We start from the raw sequence: 22,102 nt of genomic DNA, 5'->3' as shown, positions 1-22,102 counted from the left end.
GCTCCTGAGGAGCCTCCTCATGGAGGTTGTCTCCTCCATGCTGGGAGGAGGCAACCGAGCGCTGGGGCAGCCCTGGAGCTGCTGCCTGAGCAAGCGCCGCTGTCTCCCCCCAGGGCTGGGGGTCAGGCCCATCCTGCCCCACGCGGCCCCGCCGAGCCGTAATTACACAGCTCCTGTCAGAGTGGAATCTGTAGCACATCGCTAATGTGTAAATGACTAAATAACTTAATTAGGTGAAATGAAGTGCACTTACAACCGCAGATGCTTACGCCGGATCGGGATAACGTGTGGTGTGTGGGAATACGTCCCTGGTTTTTTAAAAGATGTTTATATTTAACGGTAGGCAGAGGAAACGAGGAACGCGCACCGGTGAGAAGGATGGCAGGGAGTTGTTTTTTTTTTTTAAAGGGAAAAATGTTTACCACATCCTTACAAATTGATGGAGAAAACCATTTTTAAATCACGTCAAAACGCCGCAAGGAACCAGCTTTTCAAACATCCCAGTGAAATCCTAAGGGGAAGAGGAGAAAAAGTGGTTCTTCTGGGCAAGCTTAAATACAGAAATAAGCAAGTTTCCTAGCTCACCTCATTGAGGTTGGATAAGCTCCCCAGGATCAAAACCACGGAGAGCAGAGTGGATTCCTTGATGTTCCACTTAGGGAAGGCAGCAGGAAAATTCCCTGTGCTGGGAAGAGCACCTCGAGTGCACTTGGTGATGGAAACCACGGGCCAGCTTTCCACGGGAGCCGGCGAACGGAACGGGAGAAGCGCTGAAATCGCTCCCAGCCCTTCCACTCATCCATTCATCCATATTCATCCTTCCCCTCTCCTGATTCCGTGCTGGAGGTGAATGGAACACAACCAGCAGCACGAGGAGGAGCTGAATAAGGCAAATTATGGCATGTGTGCTTGAAGGAGGCTTCAACCAACGAAGCAACCAGGAAATGGGAGCTTTAATTGTCCATTGATGGATAAAAGAGAAGCGCAGGAGGAAGTGCCTGCACAAGCACCCATGGAGATGAAGCACATCTTATTCCCAAAAAACAACCTGGGGCACTAGAAGGTTCCCTGAAGGGTTGGAACGAGGTGAGTGGTCAAGTCCCTCCCAACCCAAACCATTCCAGGACTCAAGGAAAAGAAAGTCAAGGTTCCCAAGCTGCGGTGCCCAGAGAGCATTTTCCATGTTATCTTTCCCCTGTTTATTAATTAGCTGCCTCTCACTTGTCAGAATTCCAAGTGAGACGGACACCGAAAAAATTTCTAAATCCAGGATTAGGCAGCGAGCTGCCCGAATTTTTGACGAGTCCATAAAGAACCACCACTAAACGAGAAGTCTTTCCTGCAACTCCTCTCAGGAAACTCTAAAGATCCCTTTTCAAGGCGGAAAAAGAAGTTGTCACAATGATTTCGGGAGAGCAAAATAGCTGGTGGATGGAAGGCGAATTTGGGACCGAGTCAAAAGCGTCGGAATAACGAGTTGGAATCCGTTGCCATTAGTCACTGCCTTGGAAGCAAATCCAAAGCTGTTAATGCTGGGGATGTTGAAGAGTGCAGACTCCCTGCCACTCGGAAGGAATTTTCTGGGATGAGATGAAACGGTGAGGCGGCAAACGCTGCCTCTCTTTAGGAGAATTGTACCTCGCAGGAAGGGGAGAGGAGGTGTTTGCCTCTCCCGGGAAGTGTCACCCTCAGAAGAGCCTCCATTTCACATCTCCTCCTTGGGAGCCGAGCGAAATCAATTAACTCTGCAACTGGAACCAATTAACCCTCGGAAAAGCGCAACACCGAGCGCAGTGGCAGCCTTTAATAAATGGGATAAACGTAATAAATCCATAAATAAGAACGGAAAGCGCCACAGGCTCGGGCTGTATCAGGTGGGCTCCTGATTCTTCAGAGAGACAGCACAAGTGTTTGAGGGTCTAAAAACAAACGGGGACTTCCACAAAACGAGGATTTCAGCAGCCCCGGGGCACGGCTGGGATGGGATTGATCCCGTCGAACTCCAGCCACCTCAAACACCCCGAGCCGGCCGTACGAGCGGGATGAAGCCAGATCCCTTGAAAGAGGCACCTTAAACCCTTATCTTAAAGGGAGATAAAGCTGCCTTATCTCCAGGGAGGCACCTCCGCTGCGTTCAGATGCCGCCCTTTGATGCCAGGCGCAGTAGGGAGATGGGTGCCATCTGTGACACGAGCCAGCAGCCCTTCCCTTCTTCCTTCCCTTCCTTCCCTGGCTCCCAGCACGGTGGCCAGGAGTGGGAACAATGCTGTGCCTCCAATCCTTGCCTTCCCTGTCAGCTTTCAATCCACTCCTGGCCTTATTCAGCTTTTTTTTTTTTTTTTTTTTCCCTTTTTTCAATTGAATTCTGAGCAAATGGGAGCCCGCTCGACAGATTATCCCGGTTTGCTCGCAATTCCCTCCTGAGCCAGGCCTTGCCGACAGCAACGGGCAAGGCAAGGGGCTTAAAGCAGCAAAACATCGTTGGAAATATTGGGAATAAAATTCCAAAATTATCCCAGTCAACACACAGCGCTGGTGGCCCTTCAGCGTTCCCTCCATCCCACCCCTCCGGACACAGTGACGGGTTGATTTTTTTTAGCGGCGCTGAGCTGAATAAGAGGAAACAAGTTTGTCTTCTAAAAAATAAAAAGGAATAAAGCTGCTTCTTTTATAATCCTGCACTTTCTATTTAAGCTCCTGCTCTTTTGGATTAAGGAAAGAACAACTCGCCATTAGGGCCTGCCCTGTTTATCAACAGCACGATTGTGCCCGAGAGCCACAGGAATTATTTTACACTTCAAAAGATGCTAGAAACCAGTTTTATCTCCGTTGAAAGTTTCAATATAATATTTAACAGAACTCATCCTCCCCTTCTAGTCAGGTTTGATGGCTACAAACACATGCAGGGAGGGGGATTCCGGGAGAGGAAAAATGCAAATAAAAATGACTTTATCTGCTCAGTTTTGGCTTACAGGGGTTTCACTTCCTTCCTCCCCTCCCAAACGTTAAAAAAAGAGCTTTTTCTGTGCCTAAGACAAGAGAAGGGTGAAATTAAAGGGACTGCCTAAGACCCATCCAGGCAAGGCCATGGGCTGGACACAGGAGTATCCCTGGTTTAGGAATGTGTTTCACCAGCGCCCCGCACCACACTCACAAAGCGGCGGCAGAGCTTTCAACTCCGGCTTCGCGCCGCACAAAAACTCTGTTTCGTCCCCAAATTTGCCCCCGAAATCCCCGAATCTCAGCTAACGAAGGGCTTCTCCCGGCCTAAACGAGTCGCTTTGTACACGTTATCCATAAATGCATTTTCAGTTTGACAATGTTCTGGTGCTTCAGCCAAACCGGGCGTGCGGCCGAAAGGAAAAGGAGAGTTTAGCGCCAACGATTCTCTGGGTGAAGGCTCCCGCCAGGGAAGCGGATAAAAGCCAAGCTCTGCCCTTTCTGTCCTGACCCCGGGTGTCCTTCCAGGTGAAATCCCTAACGGGACAGCAGGACGTTCCAAGGGTTTGCCGTGAGCTCCAGCCACGCCGCTCAACGATGACCAAAGCTCTTGGGCGAAGCTCCACGCGAACGCGCCGCTAATTGCATGGATGGAGAAATGAATCCATGGAGGAAATATGGAATAGGAACAAAAAAGATGTGGTATGTAAATATGAACAAAAAGATGATGGGATATAAATGAGGGCCTTAGGAGAGGGGAAAAGCCCGACGTCCATTGGGTGATGTGCTGGTTCATAAATTAATGCTCTGATTTGCGGTGTTTACAAAAGAGCTAATTTTAGGAATGGGAATTTTCCTCTGTTTATCCAACAAGACCCAGGATCTCCTAAGTAAGTGGATGTTTCCAAAGAGTATAAAATCAACAAAGGGATTAGGGACGGAGAACCCGAGTGAAGCGACGCTCGCTGACAACTCCGACCCCGCTGAATAAAGAACGGTCTGAGCTCTGCTCGGGCCCTACCACGGCATTTTGTGCACGGTGCAAGGAAAAGCAGGAGGGCAAGGAACTCTAATGCTCCTGTGGATGAACCCAGGACGTGCTGCTGTAGTGTCAGGCCACTTCCATCTCTGCAGCCTGCTCCTCTCCCAAAATACCTGCTGCTGTCACTGCTCCCTTAAGCCACGATCAAAACTAGGCCATGCCCTACGGAAGTCTCAGCAGAGACAGACCGTGCTCACAAGCATTCCCAAAGTCCACCCAACCAGCCCTGGAATTCCAGTGCCTGACTCTGCCCCAGCCTCTTCCCTGCCTGCCTTTGTTCCTGAAATCCCAAAGCAACGAGTCTGTTCTGTTAAGATTCCCAAGATTTCAGCCTCTCGTCCGTCAGATCCCGCCGTTCCCTCAAACAGGGACGCGCCCAAGGAGCGGCATCGCAGCGCCGCGGGGGGAAGAGGAGAGTTGAGGGGATCGATTTGGCTTTGCCAGCTTTGCTCCCTGGCTGGAAGTTTGTATTCCAGCCACAAACTTCCCGCCGAGGTTTGTCCTGGAAATGCTGCCGGACTCTCGAGCGCGGCGGCCCTGGCAGGTGCTCCCGCAGTCCGAGGCCGTAATTCAATCAAGCCTTGGGCTGACGTCAGGAACAAAAACAACTCGAAGGCTGTTTGCCAACGGGCCCAGAACCCCTGAGATTCAATTAGAGCCTTGATATTCCATGGGGAATCTTATTTAGCTGGATTTAATATCACCAAAGCTTGGGAGCAGTTATTTATCAAATAGGTCGAGCGCATTTAAATGTACAGGCAACGGAACGGCACGTTAACCCCACGATCCCAAATTTTCAGCAGCAACACAGGCAGGAAAACCAGCACCAGGAGCCAGTCGGATTTTTTAGATAGTCCAGCACAAAAAAGAACCCAATCCCTGTTTTCTCAGGGATTACATCCACGCCTAAGAAGGAAGCCAGGGATTTCTGGGTTTTGCCATTCGTGGAGCCCTACGGATGCCCCGGCAGAAATGCTGATCCCTGTGATGTCCCAGAGGGTTTTGGGTTGGCTTTTGTGTACACCTGGCTGGGTGACACACACGTATGTGGGGTGCGGAGGACACACGCACGGCATGGAGGATGGAGTATGTAACACACGTGACTGGGAGATGCACGCACGCGACAAAGGGACGCGCGCGTGTGACAAAGCGGCCGTCCGTACAGACACATCCATGTGACTCGGGGGACCGTACACACACACACATACGTGACAAAGCAGCACATATATGATAAAGCAGAGGCCAGCCAGAGCACATGTGACACATACGCACGTGTGACAAAGCGGGGCGTCACACACACACACACACACACAGCACTGCCGTGCCTTTGTGAAGCCGGGCACAGGGCAGGAAGGGCCGGAGCTGCCGGGAATCCTGCCAGGAATGCCGCCTGCATCCTGCCCGGCACCTGCCGTGGCTGGAGGAGCCCAGAGCCGGAGCCGCTTCCCCTCTCCCGGGAGCCTGGCTCCTCCGCTCCCGCCCCGCGCCAGGGTCACCACGGCGAGGGAAGGACACGGGAGGGGACAACCCGAGAGCCGAGGCCGGATGCCACGCGGTTCCGAACTGGACGCGCACCAGCGCAACAATGCGACGCAGCTACGGCTGCCATCACCACCAGGAGGGGTCTTGGAGGACAGCAAGGGTGCACCCAAAATCCACCCAAATTTTTCCATCCCCGTGGCTGGATGAAGCTCAGCTGCCTAGCATTTACCTTGGAGAGAGGAACAGACACTCCGACCTCTCTCCAGGATTTTCCTAATAAGAGTTTGCTAGGGAAAGAAATTCCACAGCAGCCTTTTAATTAAGAATTTGGGCATTCCAACCCTGTGCTTTGCCAGGAAGTTTTCCCTGCAAAGAGCTCTGAGATGAAAATTCGTGCCCACGGTTCCAGGCTGGAAACCTCCGAAGGACACGGAGGTGAATTTTGGGCACAACCAAAAAATCAGCGGAGCCCCCTCCACATCTCACTGAGGTGCGGCAGGAAAATTTGGAGACGGCTTTTCCCAATAAATAAGGGCAAATTCAAGAATTCAATTCTTCCTGGGAGAGGGATGAAACGCTGTCATCCCTCCTGGCTGCCGAGGTGCAGCGGGAACTCCACGGAGTAGCCACTGGCAGATGGCACATCCTGTTCCATGTATATTCATTTTCTGTGCTGCATCACATGAAACATTCCCAGGTTATTCCAGTTTTTCTCCCTGATGTTCGCCACCCTGATATCTGGGAATGGATGTTTAAGGCATAACCGCTCCTTATAAAACTGGGGGGTTTGTTGGTGTGGCTGATCTGAGCTGGTTGAAATCCCTTTTTTTTCCTTGGATTTGCAGAGCCCCAAATTTCCAGCTACAAGAAGTTTACCATGAGGAGTAAATGTTTGAGCTGTAAAGCTTCCAAAATGACTTTGTTTATCAGAACAGATGAAGGGAAAAAAAAAAAAAAGCTAAAGGAATCATTTGAAGCTCAAAGCAAAAGTGTTTATAGGACAGCTTTTAGTGCTCCGAGATTCCAGAGAGATTTCAGCAATTAACAGCATAAACTTCCATAACTTCATTCCCTTCTATATGTGCATTGTTTAGCTGTTCCTGTGCTATTTAAGTTATTCCCCGTTACAATACTACAAAGAGATTTGCTGATCCTATAAAAAAAAAAAAAATACTTCAAGAAGCTTCTTCATAACATTCCTGGGATCCCAAAGCAGGGGCTTAAATCCTTTGACTTCCTACACAAGGAAAATATCCAAATAATGCCCAAATTCTCTTTGAATAACGGGAGGGAGATGAAAAAATTCAATTATTTTTGCAGCAGCAAAAAAAAATGAGCAGTGAAAGATGAAAATTTGGTGTTCCCAGGATTATTTGTGCCTATCTCAGATCCTTTGGGAATTCAGGCCACCGAAGGCACTTTTGCCTCTGACAAAAAATCCGTACGAATTTGGGAGTGGCACGAATACAAATCCAATGGGAAGAAGCCAAATTGTACCTCAAACGTTTGTTTTTTTTTTCCCTTGTGGTCTCACCTCACCCCGAGCCAGGCCTAAATTCCTAAATTCCCTGCTTTAACAGACACACTTTGTTCCCAGATCCCTCAAATCCATGGAATAACTCGAGCCATCATCATTCCCGCTCCTGCTAAACTTGGCGAGGGCGGGCAGAGCGTCCCCACCAGCGAGTGACATTCGGCTTCAACCTCTCCGCCAGGGGAATTGTGAATTATTAAACGCTGAAATAGGATGAGAAAAAAATCACCTAAAAAGAATCCCCATCTCAGTTATCCAAGGGAAGGATTGAGGGCTTCAACCTCTCCGCCAGGGGAATTGTGAATTATTAAACGCTGAAATAGGATGAGAAAAAATCACCTAAAAAAAATCCCCATCTCAGTTATCCAAGGGGAAGGACTGGGGTTTGGATGTTTAATCACCGCGACAGCTCGGCCGGCGAGATCCGGGATTTTTCCTGCTCCGAGTTCCTCATCCAAGAGCTCCCCGAGGGTCAATTCCCCAAAGTGGCTGGGATGAGGATGGGAGGGGAGGAGGATCCCGAGTAAACGTAGCTGGAAAATAGGGAAGGAGCAGGGAAAAGGCAGGAGGAAACACGAGCCATGGGATTCTGCCTGGCAAAGGTGGCGACGCGGGGAGAGCCAACACCCAAACTCCAGCATCCTTGTCCCTCTTTTCCTGTGAAAAACGGGGGTTCCTCTTGGTGGGCAGCTCCACACCTGCTGCACTGCTTCAAAGAGGGTTTTTTACTCCAAAATCTCCCCCCTGTGGGTTTTTTTTCCCCCTATTTTTTACTCCAGACACGGCCCTGGCTTCCCAGATCCTTCCTGCTGGGATCCATGCAGGCGTCCCAGGTGTGCCTCACCTGAGCAGCTCCAAAGCATCTTCCCAAGAAAGCCTCCAACTCATTGCATTTTTATTTTTGATCATCAAACAACCATAACAAAATCCTGCAGTTTTCCCCAGCAGGCCACACTCCAAAACCGGACTGTACTTTTTAAAAAAAAAACAAAACTCCACACTGTTCGTTGCGATTTCCTCACCGAATTAAAAAAAAACTGTGCTGGATTTGTGATTCCCTCGTTAGAGATGTATTAATTTGTCCCTCTAATGCAGGCCAAGCCCTAATCAAACTAATGGCAAAATGAAAAGCGAGGATTTAAATCCTTTAAAGGGACTTTGCTTGATTCGGTCAGGCAAAGATTGGAGATTTTTTTTTCCCTTTTTTTTTCTGGGCCGATGATAAAAATTCCTCTTTTCTCTGATTCTGCTCCCACCCACACGCTATTCAAACAGCTACAGAGTGGGCAATCCAGAACAGATGCTCCCAAACGGAGGTAAAATTCCAGCCTTGAAATAGAAGGAGCAGAAATTGAAGGGAATCAGGAAGATGTGGGCTTTGATTAACGGATAAAAAAACCCGAAATATGTCAAATGCGACAGACCCAGGGAATTCTTGGGGGAAAAGCTGCTTCAAAAATCCTATCCCCAGAGATCATCTCTTCATTTTATAGTGCCTCACACGTAAATGAGGATAAATTTCAGATAAATTTACTACGGAAGCCATCGCAAACTCCTCCCAAAATTTTAGTAGATGCGAGAAAATGAATTTTTGGTTTTTTTTTTTTTGGCGACCGTCCTAAAAAAAGGGCAAACAAAGCAGGAAAAACAAAAAGCAACCCCCCACTTCACGCCAGTGAATGCTCATTGTTCAATTGAAGCAACAGCTATTAAATCACTTTCCAAATACGATCTAAATTGGAGGCAACTCCAGGGGAGTTCGCTTCCCAATCCCACCAGTCTCCCCCAGTTCGGGTCAGAGGCTCCAGCCTCGCTTCATCGCCCTGCTCCCGAACACCTGCAAACATCAAACACAAACTCCTGGTCCTTTCCTGGGCTGACAAAAGCCTTTCATGTGAAAAAAAAAAAAAAACGCTCCCTGGGAATGTCACGGCTGGAGCTCAGGTTACATTCCTTTCTCCCTCGCAGCCCTCCCCGCTTTGGAACACGGGGAGAAGCCATGTTTGTGGAATTCGAGATTCAAAGGGAACCGGGCTTTACTTTCTTTCCCCTGGCGCGTCGCAAATCACAACACGGCATGGCAGGATTAGCTTGAGGGAAAAGCCAAGGGGATGACTTTAAGCAGGAATTATTCCCACACTTCCTAAAGCCCGCTTAGTTTCACTTCCCCTGCTTGGGATTACTTGGAGGCGCCCGGTTTTTATTTTAATCTCCGCTTTCTCCCCTCTGTAAAGACAACTTTGGGGTTAATGCGGAGAAACCTCCGTAAATCTCTTTGGAAAGAGGAATATTTAAAGGTCGCCTCAAACTTCGGAGGGAGAACTTCCAGGAGGAAAAGCAGGATCCAGCCCAGCTCGCTGCAATTCCCCGTTAGCAATCTGCATCATTAGAATAACACGCTGTTATTCGTGGAGCTGCCTTTAATCCTGCCACAGAAAGCATCTCCTGGAGCAGGTATTCTCAGATCCAATCCCCAATTTCCCAAATCCCGGCTCCTCAGGCGAACAATAGCCACCAACTCCATCCTCAGGCCACGCATCCTCCCGGGAGCAGCCTGGGGGTGGGGGGGGTGGGGGGATTAACCCCCAACTTTTTGGGAAGCACCAGGCACTCGCTGCAAAATTCCCTGGGTAATAAGCAAGCAGTAAGTGCTGCGAGTGGGAAATGGCCTGGATTTTCCCTTTGCTGCCATCGTGCACCAAGCCTTCCCTTCATCCTCCAGCACCAGGCACGGCGTGAGTCAGGGAATTCTCTGGGAATTCCGGCCGTGGCAGAGTTCAGGTGTTGGTTTTAAGTGGTCTTTATCTCCTTATTCCTAACTTCCCGCAGCTCGTTAAATCATCCCCTTCGCTAGGCGAGGATGCGGCAGAATTCCTCCCAATCTTTCGGCTTGCGGGACAACGAAACGCGACTGATTTTGTCCCCTCCTGATCCAAATGACTCCGGAGATGAGCTTTAGGAGGAATTGTTAAATAGGACTCTGGAGTCATTTGCTGTCAGCCCAAGTGCTGCTTGCTGCATGGACCGGGCTCCGAGCGTGACAAATTGATTCATCTGGCACAACCGCTCCAGCGAAAGCAAACGGAGCGGAGATTCTAGATCCGGCCTCGTCGCTTCGAAAATTGTGTCAGAAAAGGACAAAAAGTGGGGTTCAAACCTACAGCTCACGTTGGGAAAGTTAGCCCAGGCCAAGAGCAAAATTCCCCAAGTTGCTGTCTCCCGATACGTAAGCAAGTTTGGGAAGATAAAACTAAACCCAGCTTGTTCTTTTGCAAGCCTAAATAGAATAAAATGAGCGTTTAGGCGAAGGCTGAGCCGAAAAAACCCAGACCAAACTTCCAAGCCCGAATCCCCCTCCGGAAATAAAAAGCTAAATAGTGAATAAAGAGCAAAGCTGTGACTATCAGGTAGCAGACCCTCTGCAGGGGAGGGGTTTCCCTGAGCATTCCCAGGGAAGCCTTGGTGCGCGGGGAGCGAAAACAGCGCGGGGCTCCCCTACCTGCGCGCGGAGAAAAGCAGAGCGAGGAGGGGATCTTTGGCAGCTCTCCTTTGTCAGGCACATCCAAAAGCCCCTCTGGAAACTTGAGTTGCCAGAGAATTATTGTGCACACACGGTTTGCTGCAGAGAGCACCGAGGGCGCTTTTGGTCGCCCCGCTCCTGTTTTTAGGGAGATGCCCGTCAGCCCTAGCACAGCCAGAGGGAGAAATGGTCCAACCTCAATTTCAGGGAAGTATTCCAAAACAACAAAACGTCCTGGATTTAAGCAGCAAGAGAAAGTCACTTGAATATTTTAATCCCCCCCCCAAAAAAAATGCCATCAGCAAACAGCCCTCTCTAATCCTAAAGACTTTTTTTTTTCCCTGGTGTTTATTCTCGGGTACTTGTTTTATTTATTTAACTGCCACAGCCTTCAATTCTGCTTCCATAAAATTAATTTGCACACAAGAGGTTTTGACTATGGTCCCCGACAGACAAAGAGAGGCTTTGGAATTGGAAATAAAAAATTCTCCAGGGCTCAAATCACTACAAGAAAAAAGATAAATCTACTGTAAAACCAGAACAATTTTAAGCAATGATTAAACAGAGGAGAAGTCCAGGGGTTTTGAAAAAATCAGAAATGCAACGCTCTAAAAACCTCCCAAGCTCGTGGAAATAATAACAATAATAATAATAATAATAATAATAAAAATCAGAATAAGAATAACCGGCGCTTAGGAATAATTCCGCTGCAATCCGAACGAATCTGCTCCCCACGAGAGATTAAAGCACCACAACAAAGGTTAAATAAATCCCAACGTTTTTCACTACGGATGCAACAAAACAACAAAAAAATCCGGTACATACTTGAGCCAGTAAAATGTCCACTTGCCAAGGAAGTCGGTCCATTTTTCCCGCTGCTCACAGGAGGTGAAAACATCTAAAAAAACCAAAAAAACAAAAACAAAGAGGCATTACAAGCAATTCCCAAGTCCAAAGTTCCTCGCGCGTTCCTCAGGAGTTCCTCTCCCCCCCCCACACCCCACACCGAACCGTCAGCCCCCCCCCAGCCCTGCTGCAAAGGCAGTCCGGATTCCTCGCAGCCCCCCTGGCCACCGGCATTCCCGAACAATCTGCCCCCGCCGAAGCCTCGGAGCCCGGGGTTTCTCCAGGCTGGCCAAGCCGGGCTCCTTCCCCCCTCTCTCTCCCCGCCGACAAAAGGCGGAAAAAGTTGGGACGGGTCGCGACCTTGGTCATCAACGTGGCGACGTCCATTTCCATCCCGCTCCGGGATTTGCCTGGCATGTGGGAACCCAAATAATAATAATGCAAAGTGCCACCTGCCCTAAATTCTCATTCCGTCTCTCCCGCCGAGCAATTGGAAGCCAGGCTCGCTCCTCGCCCCCTCTCCCTCCCTCTCTCTCTCTCTCTCTCTCTCTCTCTCTCTCTCTCTTCCCAGCATTTATTTCGACCCTAATTGGTTTCTCCCTTCTCCGACGTGTCTGCTGGATAATACGCACCTTCCCTGAGTCAGAGCCTGCAAAAAGCCAAGGAACAAATGGGAAAAGTGCAGCGACAAGCAGAGAGGGGGCCGCGAAGCTGCCGCAGGCTGCGATTCCTGGCCAAACTTCCCCAAGCCATCCCTCAGCAGCCGAGGCTTGGAGCGGCAGCACCAGCCTGGAGCGCACGGGGAGGGGGGGAAAAGGGTGGGCTCCTTGGGTTTAGGAGCAGACCTGCCTCTCCCGGCTAAAGCTCTTCCCTAAAATAAATAACTAAGTGGATAGAGAGATATTCCTGACATATCGGGGGGAAGGGAGGGGATGGGGAGAGGAAGGAAGGGGGAGGGGGGAGCCTGACAAAACTAGACAAGTGCACGCGTCCGGCGCAACCCAAAGCAGCCTGGGGGGACAAAAAATATCCATTTCCTTCCAAAATCACCCCCGAATCCCGCCCGGGGAGGCTACGAGAAGGTTGGAGCAGTTTTAATGTGCCGGCACAAACCGCAGGAGATTCGAGGGAAAACTTTAAACTGAGACAGTCGTGGATTTCTTTGCACTTTTCCGTGCGCCAAAATCGAAACAAGGGAAGAAGCGAAAGGAGAATATCAGCAATTAATTAGCTCGTGTGCCAACGACGCTGGAAAATCCAAAGCACGGTAAAAGTGCGATGGGACGGAATGAGGAGGAAACGACGGTCGGTTTTTTGGGGAGTTTCTTTGGGCAGGAATTATTTGAGCCGTCCGAGACATGAAACCAAGCGCCTGCATCTCCCATCACGCACAATCACATAGGCTAAAAATACTCCCTTTGGATTTTTTTGGCTTTTTTTTTAAAAAAAGCGAAAAATAATATTTACCAGCTTCTAGCTGCTGATTAAAAATTGCCCCAATGTGCTTAGAGCACAGTTTGGGGTTGGTTTTGTTGCTTTAGGTTTGTTTTTTTTTTTGGCTGGATTTTTTTTTGTTAACAGAGCAGCTAGAATTTTTTATTTTTTTTTTTTACAGCTGTTGCTAATTTCCACCGTTGTTTCTTACCGCACTGAAATCCAGTAAATCACTCAGTTCTTTGTCCGTCCCTAAGGCAGCCATTCGCTGTTGGTGATGCATTTTAGCAAAATCACACAAACCTAGAAACATGGAAATAACCGCAATCAGAAATCCCGAGCCTCGCAGGAAACACAGTCGGATTTTGCTTTTTCAAGGGGGGTCGGGGAGCGGGTGGTTGAGAAGAAGAAGAAGAAGGGAGGGGAAAAAAAAGATGGAGGGGCAGCAAAAAAAAATAAAAAATAAAAAAACAGAACCAAAAACACAACAACAAGAGGAAAAAAAAAAAAGCGATATTGTATTTCCAAAGAGGCGAGCCAAACCCGGCAACATCCACTCTTAAACCCAAATCCGGAGCAGATAAAAAAAGGCAAAGCCTCGCTCCCGGAGCATCATTTATGCAACAGGAGGTTCAGCGAGGAATGAATGAGGATCCCAGAGAAGAAACTACAGCCATCCGCTCCCAACTTTTTCCCTTCTCCTTCTTCCACTCAAACTAGCGTTTGGAGGCAGAAACGGCAAAGAGCGAGGAGGAGAAAAACATTAAATTTTTTTAAAAAAAGCCACGGCGAGATGCGAAGCGCAGGTTCCGCGGGCAGACAGGGGGATGGGGGGGACAATTAGCCCCGATTCCTAATTCGCGGAGGAGGCGGGGGGGAGCAGGCCGACAACACCCCGGCGGCGGCTGCGGGGCCTGTGCGGAGGCAGCGGCGCGGGGGGGAGGGGAGCCGAGCGGGGAAGGGGAGGCAGCGAAGGGGCGCGGAGCCCGACCCAGCTCGGCTGGGCTCCCCCCACCCTCCCCCGGTACCCTCCGCAGCCGCTCATGGAGCTCCGCGCCCGGCCGCGCTTTAGCGAGGGCTCCGCCGCGGATCCGCGCGGCTCGCGCGCACACATGGCCGAGCGCGGTTGTTACACGGGGCCGCGGACGCACGTGACGCGGAAAGGAACACCGATTTTTTTATTTTTATATATATATATATATCCCCCCACCCTTGGATTACCCGTTCGACTCTTTATTATTATTATTATTTTATATTTTTTTAATCTAGGGTGCTGCTTTGTTTTGGTTGCCTCGCTATCGCCGCAAACTTTGCAAAGCAAGCCCCCTCGCAAGTTTTTGGGGATGCTGCCGGCCCCCCCCCACCTCCCTTCGCCCCTTCCCTTTTCCCTCATCCCCTCCGCCACTTTTATTCCGTATTTTCCTCTGGCAGGCCGGACAGCGCTAAAAAAGAACTGCCGGGAGTTCATTTTCCGGTAGGAAATAAAGCGGCGAGTCCCCGCGTCCGCACCTCGGTGTGGTTACATCCAATGTACATACAATGTATAGATTTACACAGCCCGGAACTTGCACTTTTCTTTTTTTTTTTCTTTTTTTTTAAGTAACACATCGGGATGGACAATTTCAATTAAAAAAAAAATAAAAATGAAAGCAAAAAAAAAAAAAAAAAAAAAAAAAAAAACACAGACAAGTTAGTCTAACAGCAAATCGGAACTTTACCTTAAATGGCCACAAATATGTTCACAATATTCCAAGGGGGGGAAAAAAAAGTTTAAAAAAAAAGGAATTAAAAAAAAAATAAAAAGAGAGGAATCTTCTGCCAAAGTGCTTTATTGTCTCACACGTGTGTGACCCTCCAAAACCACCAAAAAAGTAGGGAAAGTGTCAGTCCTGCTCCGGGTTATTCCACAGCTTTACAGGCACACTACACCTGGCTTTGTTGGGATTTGGGGGGGCCCGGCCACCGGCCGCAAAAAAAAAAAATATAAATTAGATTTAAAAAATTTAAAAATTCAAAACCAAGGTAGAAAAAAAAAAGGAAAAAAAAAAAAAAAAAAGAAGGTCCGACAACTTTTGCCCTATTGTTTTTACAGACACATGGTGACGGGCTCTCAGCGCCGCGGCTCTCGGGGACTTGCCCCCTCCTTGTCCTTCCTTAAAAAAAAACCCAAAAAAAACCAAAAAACCCCAAATCCCGAAAAAAAAAAAAAAAACAGGCGACTCCCCCCTCGGGGGAGCGCGGGGCCGCCCGTTCCCCAACTTGGTCCAAGTTTAGAGCAGCGCCCGCCGCCTCCTCCGGCTCAGCAGCGCGGCCTCCCCCGCCGAGCCGCGGCCGATCGCATCCCGCCCGGGCAGCCGCATCGCCCGCCGCTCACATCCGGGCAATGCCCGCCGCCTTATAAGCGCCGCCGCCGCCGCTCGCAGACAATGACGAGGAGGAGGAGGAGGAGGAGGAGGAGGAGGAGGGCGGGAGGAAGCGGGCGGGACGGCGCGGCGGGGCTCACAAGATGGAGGGACCCCGCCGCCTCTCGCTGCGCCCCTCACGTGTTCCCGCGCAGGCCCCTGGGGATCGGCGCCCGCGCTGCCCGCGGGGCTCCGGCCGCGCTCGGCCATGACCGGGCTGGAGCGGCCGCTCGCCGGCAGCCCTCAGCACACCCGGGAGGGATTTCAGTACCCACACCACCCGTGAGGGGTTCCAGCACCCTCAGCACACCCATGAGGGGTTTCAGCACACCCATGAGGGGTTTCAGCACCCTCAGCACATCCATGAGGGGTTCCAGCACAACCATGAGGGGTTCAGCACACCGATGAGGGGTTCCAGCACCCTCAGCACACCAATGAGGGGTTTCAGCACACCCATGACGGGTTTCAGCACACCCATGAGGGGTTCCAGCACCCTCAGCACACCCATGACAGGTTTCAGGACACCTATGAGGGGTTCCAGCACCTTCAGCACAACCATGAGGGGTTTCAGCACACCCAGGAGGGGTTTCAGCACACCCATAAGGGGTTTCAGCACACCCGTGAGGGGTTCCAGCACCCTCAGCACAACCATGAGGGGTTCCAGCACCCTCAGCAAGACCTAGGATGGCTTCCAGCCTCCTCAGCAGACCCATGCAGGGCAGCAAGACCTAGGATGGCTTCCAGCCTCCTCAGCAGACCCGTGAAGGGCTTCAGACCCCTCAGAAAATAACACCATGAGAGCTTTCAGACCCCTCAGACGACTCTCGAAGGGTTTAGACCCTTCAGCAAACCCCGTGAGAGGTTTCAGACCCCTCACCAGAACCGTGAGGGCTTTCAGGACCCTCAAAGGACTCTCGAAGGGTTTAGACCCCTCAGCAAACCCCGTGAGAGGTTTCAGACCCCTCACCAGAACCGTGAGGGCTTTCAGGACCCTCATCCCGCCCAGCACTCAGCAAACCCTGTGAGGGGTTTAGCGTGCCCTCAAACCAAGATCAGATGCCGCGACGTGTTACAGCCGCCTCAGCAGTTACCTGAAGGGCTTCAGGTCCCGCAGACTCTCGATGGGTTTCGCGACCCTCCGCCATGATCGCACTCCGTGAGGGGATTTCGGCTCCCATAGATCCTCCAAGGGTTTCTCGCGCTCCCGGCCCTCAGCCGATCCCGTCGGGGGCCTGAGGGGGCTCGCAGCACTCCGCCATGAGGGGCTTCCCGCCCCTCCGCCATGAGGGGGCTCGCAGCACTCCGCCATGAGGGGGTTCGCAGCACTCCGCCATGAGGGGCCTCCTGCCACTCCGCCATGAGGAGCTTCCCGCCACTCCGCCATGAGGGAGCTCACACCACTCCGCCCTGAGGGGCTTCCCGCCACTCCGCCATGAGAGGGCTCGCACCACTCCGCCATGAGGGGGCTCGTGCCACTCCGCTCTGAAGGGGCTTCCCGCCACTCGGCCCTGAGGGAGCTCGCACCACTCCGTTCTGAGGGGGCTCCGGCCACTCCGCCCTGAGGGGCTTCCCGCCACTCCGCCATGAGAGGGCTCGCACCACTCCGCCATGAGGGGGCTCGTGCCACTCCGCTCTGAAGGGGCTTCCCGCCACTCGGCCCTGAGGGAGCTCGCACCACTCCGCCATGAGGAGCTTCCCGCCACTCCGCTATGAGGGGGCTCGCGCCAGGTTGCCCTGAGGGGGCAAGCGCCACTCCGCCGTGAGGGAGCTCGTGCCAGGTTGCCCTGAGGGGGCAAGCGCCACTTCCGCCGTGAGGGAGCTCTCGCCACTCCGCCGTGAGGGAGCTCCCGCCACTCCGCCGTGAGGGAGCTCCCGCCACTCCGCCGTGAGGGAACTCCCACCATTCTGCCCTGAGGGAGCTCCCACCACCGGCCCTGATGGAGCTCACACCACCGGCCCTTATGGAGTTCCCACCACCCGCCGTGAGGGAACTCCCACCATTCTGCCCTGAGGGAGCTCCCACCGCCGGCCCTTATGGAGCTCCCACCACCGGCCCTGAGGGAACTCCCACCGCCGGCCCTGATGGAGCTCACACCGCCCCGCCGTGAGGGAGCTCCCACCACCCCGCAGGCGCCTCGGGCAGGCCTCCTTGGGTCTCCGGCCCAGCCCTGGCCCCTCAGAGGTCCGGCGAAGTTTCCCTCCTTCGCCTTCCCTCACTGCTGAGGCGCCGTGAGGGGCTCCAGCTCCGTCAGCATCCGAAAACCCTGTGAGGGGTTTCAGCGCCTCAGCCGTGATCGCACCCTCGAAGGTTTTCAGCCCGCTCAGCCCTCAGCATCCCGCAAGAAGAGGTAGGTTTGAATTATTCCTTTTTCAATGTGTTTTTTGGGGTGCTGGGCCCGCAGCGGGGCTGCTGCACCAGCAGGTGGTGGAAATGAAAATAAAGAAGGGATGGGGAAAGGCAGAGAGAGAGGAATGATGTAAAATCCTGGAATGGTTTGGGTTGGAAAGAAGCCCCATCCAGCCTAGCTTTGGACACTTCCAGGGACGCTGCCTTCAAATTAATGATGGATTTGGTTAATAACGGGCTGTGAGGTCTTATTTGGAAATTAAGTAGGAAAAGGGCTAACCCAACTGCCATCCTGGCCCCGGTATTATTCATTTTCCAGTTTTAATCCTCTGGATTTTATACTATCCCCATATGTCCTGTTTTCAGCAGGCCACAGGAATTCCATGTGGGCAATTGGCTGAGCAGGGGAGCCTTTGGCCAGCTCAGAATCCACAGGAAGCAAACCCGGGAAATTTTATCAGATTCCCCTTCCCTGGAAGTGTCCAAGGAACTGGACAGTCCTTAAAATCCCAAAGCATTCCCTGATTCTCTCAGGGTGATTGTGAAAATGAGTTGATGAATGTTATAGGAGCTGCAGCAGGTGATGTCGTGAGTGATCTGGAGCTGCCACGCTGGGTTTTGTGATAAAACAGAAGTGGAACGTGGCTGAACTTAATACATTTTATAGGCTAAACCCCTCCAGTCGCCAAAGTGTTTGTTTCTCCACTTCCCGAAAATAAACAAGTGGGAAAATGGAGCGAGAAAAACCTTGTCATTTCCATGCAGTTTCTACCTTTGTGCTTCCTTGTTGTGGTGTCAACATGAGGCTAGTTTGGCTTAGAGGGGAATGTAAACTTGCTAATTTCAGCACAGCTTTGCAAAGAATGCGTTTCATTCACTGCCTCAGAAATACTGCAGATTTCCATGGAAAGGTACTCCTGGAGGTGGGAAAATATTCTCCTGCATTTGCCTGAATTCCGATTAAAATTTGGTTTGTTTTCTAATTCCCTAATGAGATAGGATGTTTGATTTCAATTAAAGCGAAATGTCATCATTTTCCGTTGTACTAATGGATGTGGAATACTGCAGTCCATTAGGGAGAAAACACTGGATTTGGGAAAAGGCCAAGAGGTGCAGGGGATGGAAAGAGATTTTCCACGTATTTTCAATTTTTGTAATGGGCATATGTAGGTCATTATGGAAATCCATGCGTTGCGAGGAGAGGGATACAGAAAATACAATAAGGCAATCCCTGCTCAAGATTTCAGCAGGAATTGTTCACGTTTGGATGGGGCTGGGAGTCCACCTGGGCTGGTGGCAGGGGGAATGATCCTTCAAATCCCTTCTTCAAGGCCTCTTCCAGCCCAGCCTTGAGCGATTCCAGGGCTGGGGCATCCACAGCTTCTCTGGGAAGAGTTGATGAGATTTAAGTTTATTCCCCCACGCGGTATCTTTGCGTTATTGAGCGTTCTTTGAAGGCTCTCCACAAAAATGTGTTGTTGTTGTTATAAATCCCTTTATATCTTGATTTCGTGTCTCATTTCTGTTCTTACTGTTTGTTGTTGAGCCTGGACCCGTCGGTGGCGGGGGAGCCTCGGGCTGAGTCCCGTCGCTCGTCCTTGTAATTGAATTAAAAGCTGCTGTAAAAAAAAAATAAAAAAATACACGGGAATAAGAATAGGAGAGGGATGAAGAAGGAAATAATTGGGGGAATACGTGGCTGGATTAGTTATTGTCCCAATTAAGTGCCTGAATTAGCTCCTTGACAAGGAACGCTGAGGGAAGAATAAAGGGCTATCGGTGACAAGGCCAGTTTTTAGGGAAGCTGCTCCTCTAAGTGTCTTGTGATTGCAGTATAAAGAGCTGCAGGTTTCAGTTAAATGGATTTTGATTCTGCTCATTTTTCTAACAGTAGATTTGTTTCACTTCCATATTAATCTCCTTTTATTAAACCGTAGAAACGCCAACCTTTGTTTTCCTGGGAGCAGCCTAGGACATAATCTAACTTTACAAAAAAATACGAGTATTTGTGCTCGGTGAAGAGATTGGGGTTGGATTTAAAGCCCGTGAACTGGTCACACAATTATGTCATTTCCAGCTCTAGGAGAAGTTGATTATTTGGAACAAACACGGAGGACTTGAGCTAATTTTCACGGCAAAGTGATTTCGGTGTTTTGGAGGGTAACAAATTCCTTTTGAAAGCTGTGCCAGGTGGAATTTCCGCATGGAAGGTGCAGTCCCCATTCCTGGGGGTGTCCGAGGGAGGCTGGAAAAGAGCTCCACCCTAAGTGACCCTGACACATTTGGAGTTAGATCTGAGGAAGAGGACGGGTGGCACGAAGTCGGTGAAGTCACCCCGAGCAGCTGGAGCTGCTCAGGGCCGCGCTGGGCCGTGCTTGGAGCAGCCGGGGCTGCTGGGACTCCCCAGCAGAGGCCCGGCTGCGGCTGCCAGACATTCCAGGTGGAGCACGGCTCACACAGACGCGTTCCTGCGCTGTCTCTGGCCGCCTCCCACACGGGAGACGGGAACATGGGCAGGGACACGGCATCCCCTCCCTCAGGAAGAGCCGCAGACGCAGCCTCAGAGCCTCCGGCTGCAGCGTTCTCTCGCGCTGAACATAACGAGGAAACACCCGCTTGTGGTTTAGGAAATGTGGAAATGTGTGGAGTTCTCCCGAAGCAGGAATTCTAGGGCCCTGCTCGGCTCCGTTGATTATGTTGTCTGTAGAGAGGGAGCTGAAAAGGTTGCAAAGAAATGAGGGATTAGGGAAAAAGAAGTCAGGGATTTCCAGCAGCTGAGTATCCAAGTGTGTAATAAATGAGATCGTTTAGAAGAAAACTCGGCTGTCGCCGAGCTGCCCTCCTGTCCTGTCCCCGCGCTGCATTGGGAGATCCACAGGATGGGCCTTCCCGACCTCGGGGGGAAACATCCGATATTCCTGAGCTCAGTTCGAGTCCATCCGCAGCCAAGCTGCCTCCAGCTGGCATCTCCCGGCTCTCGCCGGAGAAAGCCTCTCCCTGCTGGGTCGGCAGCAGTGCCCGCCGTCGGCTCGGGGCCCTCCGGGCGCCGCTGCTCCTGCATCCACAAACGCGGGCAGCCTTGCGAGCTGCCGGTGCCCGGCTGACCCCTGGCTGCCTCAGGGGACCCAGAGCAGCTGTGGCTGTCCCTGCATCCCTGGCCGTGTCCCAGGCTGGGATGGGAGGGGATCGGAGCATGCCGAGTGGAAGGTGAACCCGGAGTCCTTCCTTCCAGCCAGATTGTCATTTCATCACCGGGAAGCAGGAGGAAGGTGAGGGGTCGGGGGGAGGAAGAGGAGCGAGGCAGGGCAGGGAAAGTAAAGGCGTGTTTCCCGCATGGATAACTCGCCAACAATCTGCTGGAGGAGGGATTTGGTCCCATCCTGAAACCCCAAAGCAGCCTCGTTTGGATTTGCCAAGCACCTGTGAAAGAATGCAGCTGCAAGGCCCTGGGAAAACAATGGGAACTGTGACAGTTCATTAATACAAGGCAGCTCCGAGATTTATTTGGGAAAGCCATGGATACAGGATACAGGACTCAGTGGTGTGGATGTGTGAATCCCAGTTTGGGAACTGGGACAACTTACTGGGTCTGTCAGCGCTTCCTTCCCTTATTTTTCATTCCATACTCATTTGATAGGTTGGGATTTTTCCTTGTTTTCTGTTGTTTTGTTTTTTTTTTTTTAATAGTTTGCTCTGGCTATTTTTTTTTTAATTTTTTTTTTTCTGGTGAAGCAAGGGTTTGGAAAGTGCAGGCAGCATTTCAAACTGTGATCTGCACAGATGGGAACGAAGGAACATTCTCCAGGCGAAAATTGTTCCCAGAGACATTTGGATGGAGCGGGATTCGTCTGCGTGCGGGGCGGAACATCCTGATTTCCGACAGGAGGGAAGGGGGACACCTCCCTGCAGCCCAATGGATCCAAACCCTTCTCGAGGCACAATAACCCACGGGAAGGGTTGTTCCCACGGGAAAACCCTCGGGATCAGGTCGCTCGGGTGGCTCGCGGCGTCGTGCCCTCACAAACCTTGCCGCTTTTAATGTGTTTGAGGTGCGTGTGATGAAGAGTTTCTGTCACCGCAGGCAGCAGTTACAAACGACAGGGTGGGCAGGGATGGGCCGGGCAAATCCGAAACAATTTGCTTCGCATAGATTAGCAGCTCCTAAAGAGATCCCACATTCATCTGGGAGAGGTTTTCAGGGTGCAGTGTCACGGAGAGGCTTCGCTGCCCACGGCTTGTGTTTTTTCCCCACTTCCCTCCTCTCTTCCCTCCTCCCACTTTTCGTCGCCGAGCTGAATTTCCCCCATTTCCAGATGCAAGCGCAATATAAAAGTGGAAATAAAAGCAGGTGGTTAAATGATCGGAGCCCGTAATCTCTCCCAAAGAAAAAAGGGGGGATCGTCCAACTCCATTTTCCTGCTTATGGCTCCCCGTTGCTGTAAATACACCGGGAGCTCGGCTCATCAAATTTTGAAGCACAGGATGCACAAAGGAAGCTCCAGAGTGTCTGGAAAAGCTCGTGGCATCGGTCAAAGGCAGCTCTTGGGGCTGAGGC

The 22,102-nt window shown here is 51.3% G+C and overlaps 1 protein-coding gene across 10 annotated transcripts in view; it reads right to left on the bottom strand.

The window, feature by feature from the left end:
- LOC121337380 (transcription factor 4-like) overlaps positions 1-16,300 on the bottom strand; it is an 80,057-nt gene extending 63,757 nt beyond the window's left edge. For 2 of the 10 annotated variants that reach the window (XM_041407459.1, XM_041407458.1), the window contains exons 1-3: positions 14,517-15,198; positions 13,010-13,101; positions 11,344-11,416 (exon numbers count right to left, since the gene is read on the bottom strand). In XM_041407459.1, the coding sequence (XP_041263393.1) occupies positions 11,344-11,416; positions 13,010-13,081 (145 nt within the window). In that variant the 5' untranslated portion in view covers positions 13,082-13,101; positions 14,517-15,198. Of the gene's footprint in view, positions 1-11,343; positions 11,417-11,724; positions 11,885-11,996; positions 12,223-13,009; positions 13,102-13,826; positions 14,076-14,516; positions 15,199-16,291 lie in introns of those variants that run through there. The other 8 variants (XM_041407462.1, XM_041407457.1, XM_041407461.1 and 5 more) reach the window with 6 other exon arrangements.
- Between the last annotated feature and the right edge of the window lie 5,802 nt (positions 16,301-22,102).

This window comes from Onychostruthus taczanowskii, unplaced genomic scaffold (genome assembly GCF_017590055.1).
Source record: "Onychostruthus taczanowskii isolate IOZ18803 unplaced genomic scaffold, ASM1759005v1 scaffold265, whole genome shotgun sequence".
NCBI classification, from domain to species: Eukaryota; Metazoa; Chordata; class Aves; order Passeriformes; family Passeridae; genus Onychostruthus; species Onychostruthus taczanowskii.
This window is presented reverse-complemented; position numbering and strand designations above follow the sequence as displayed.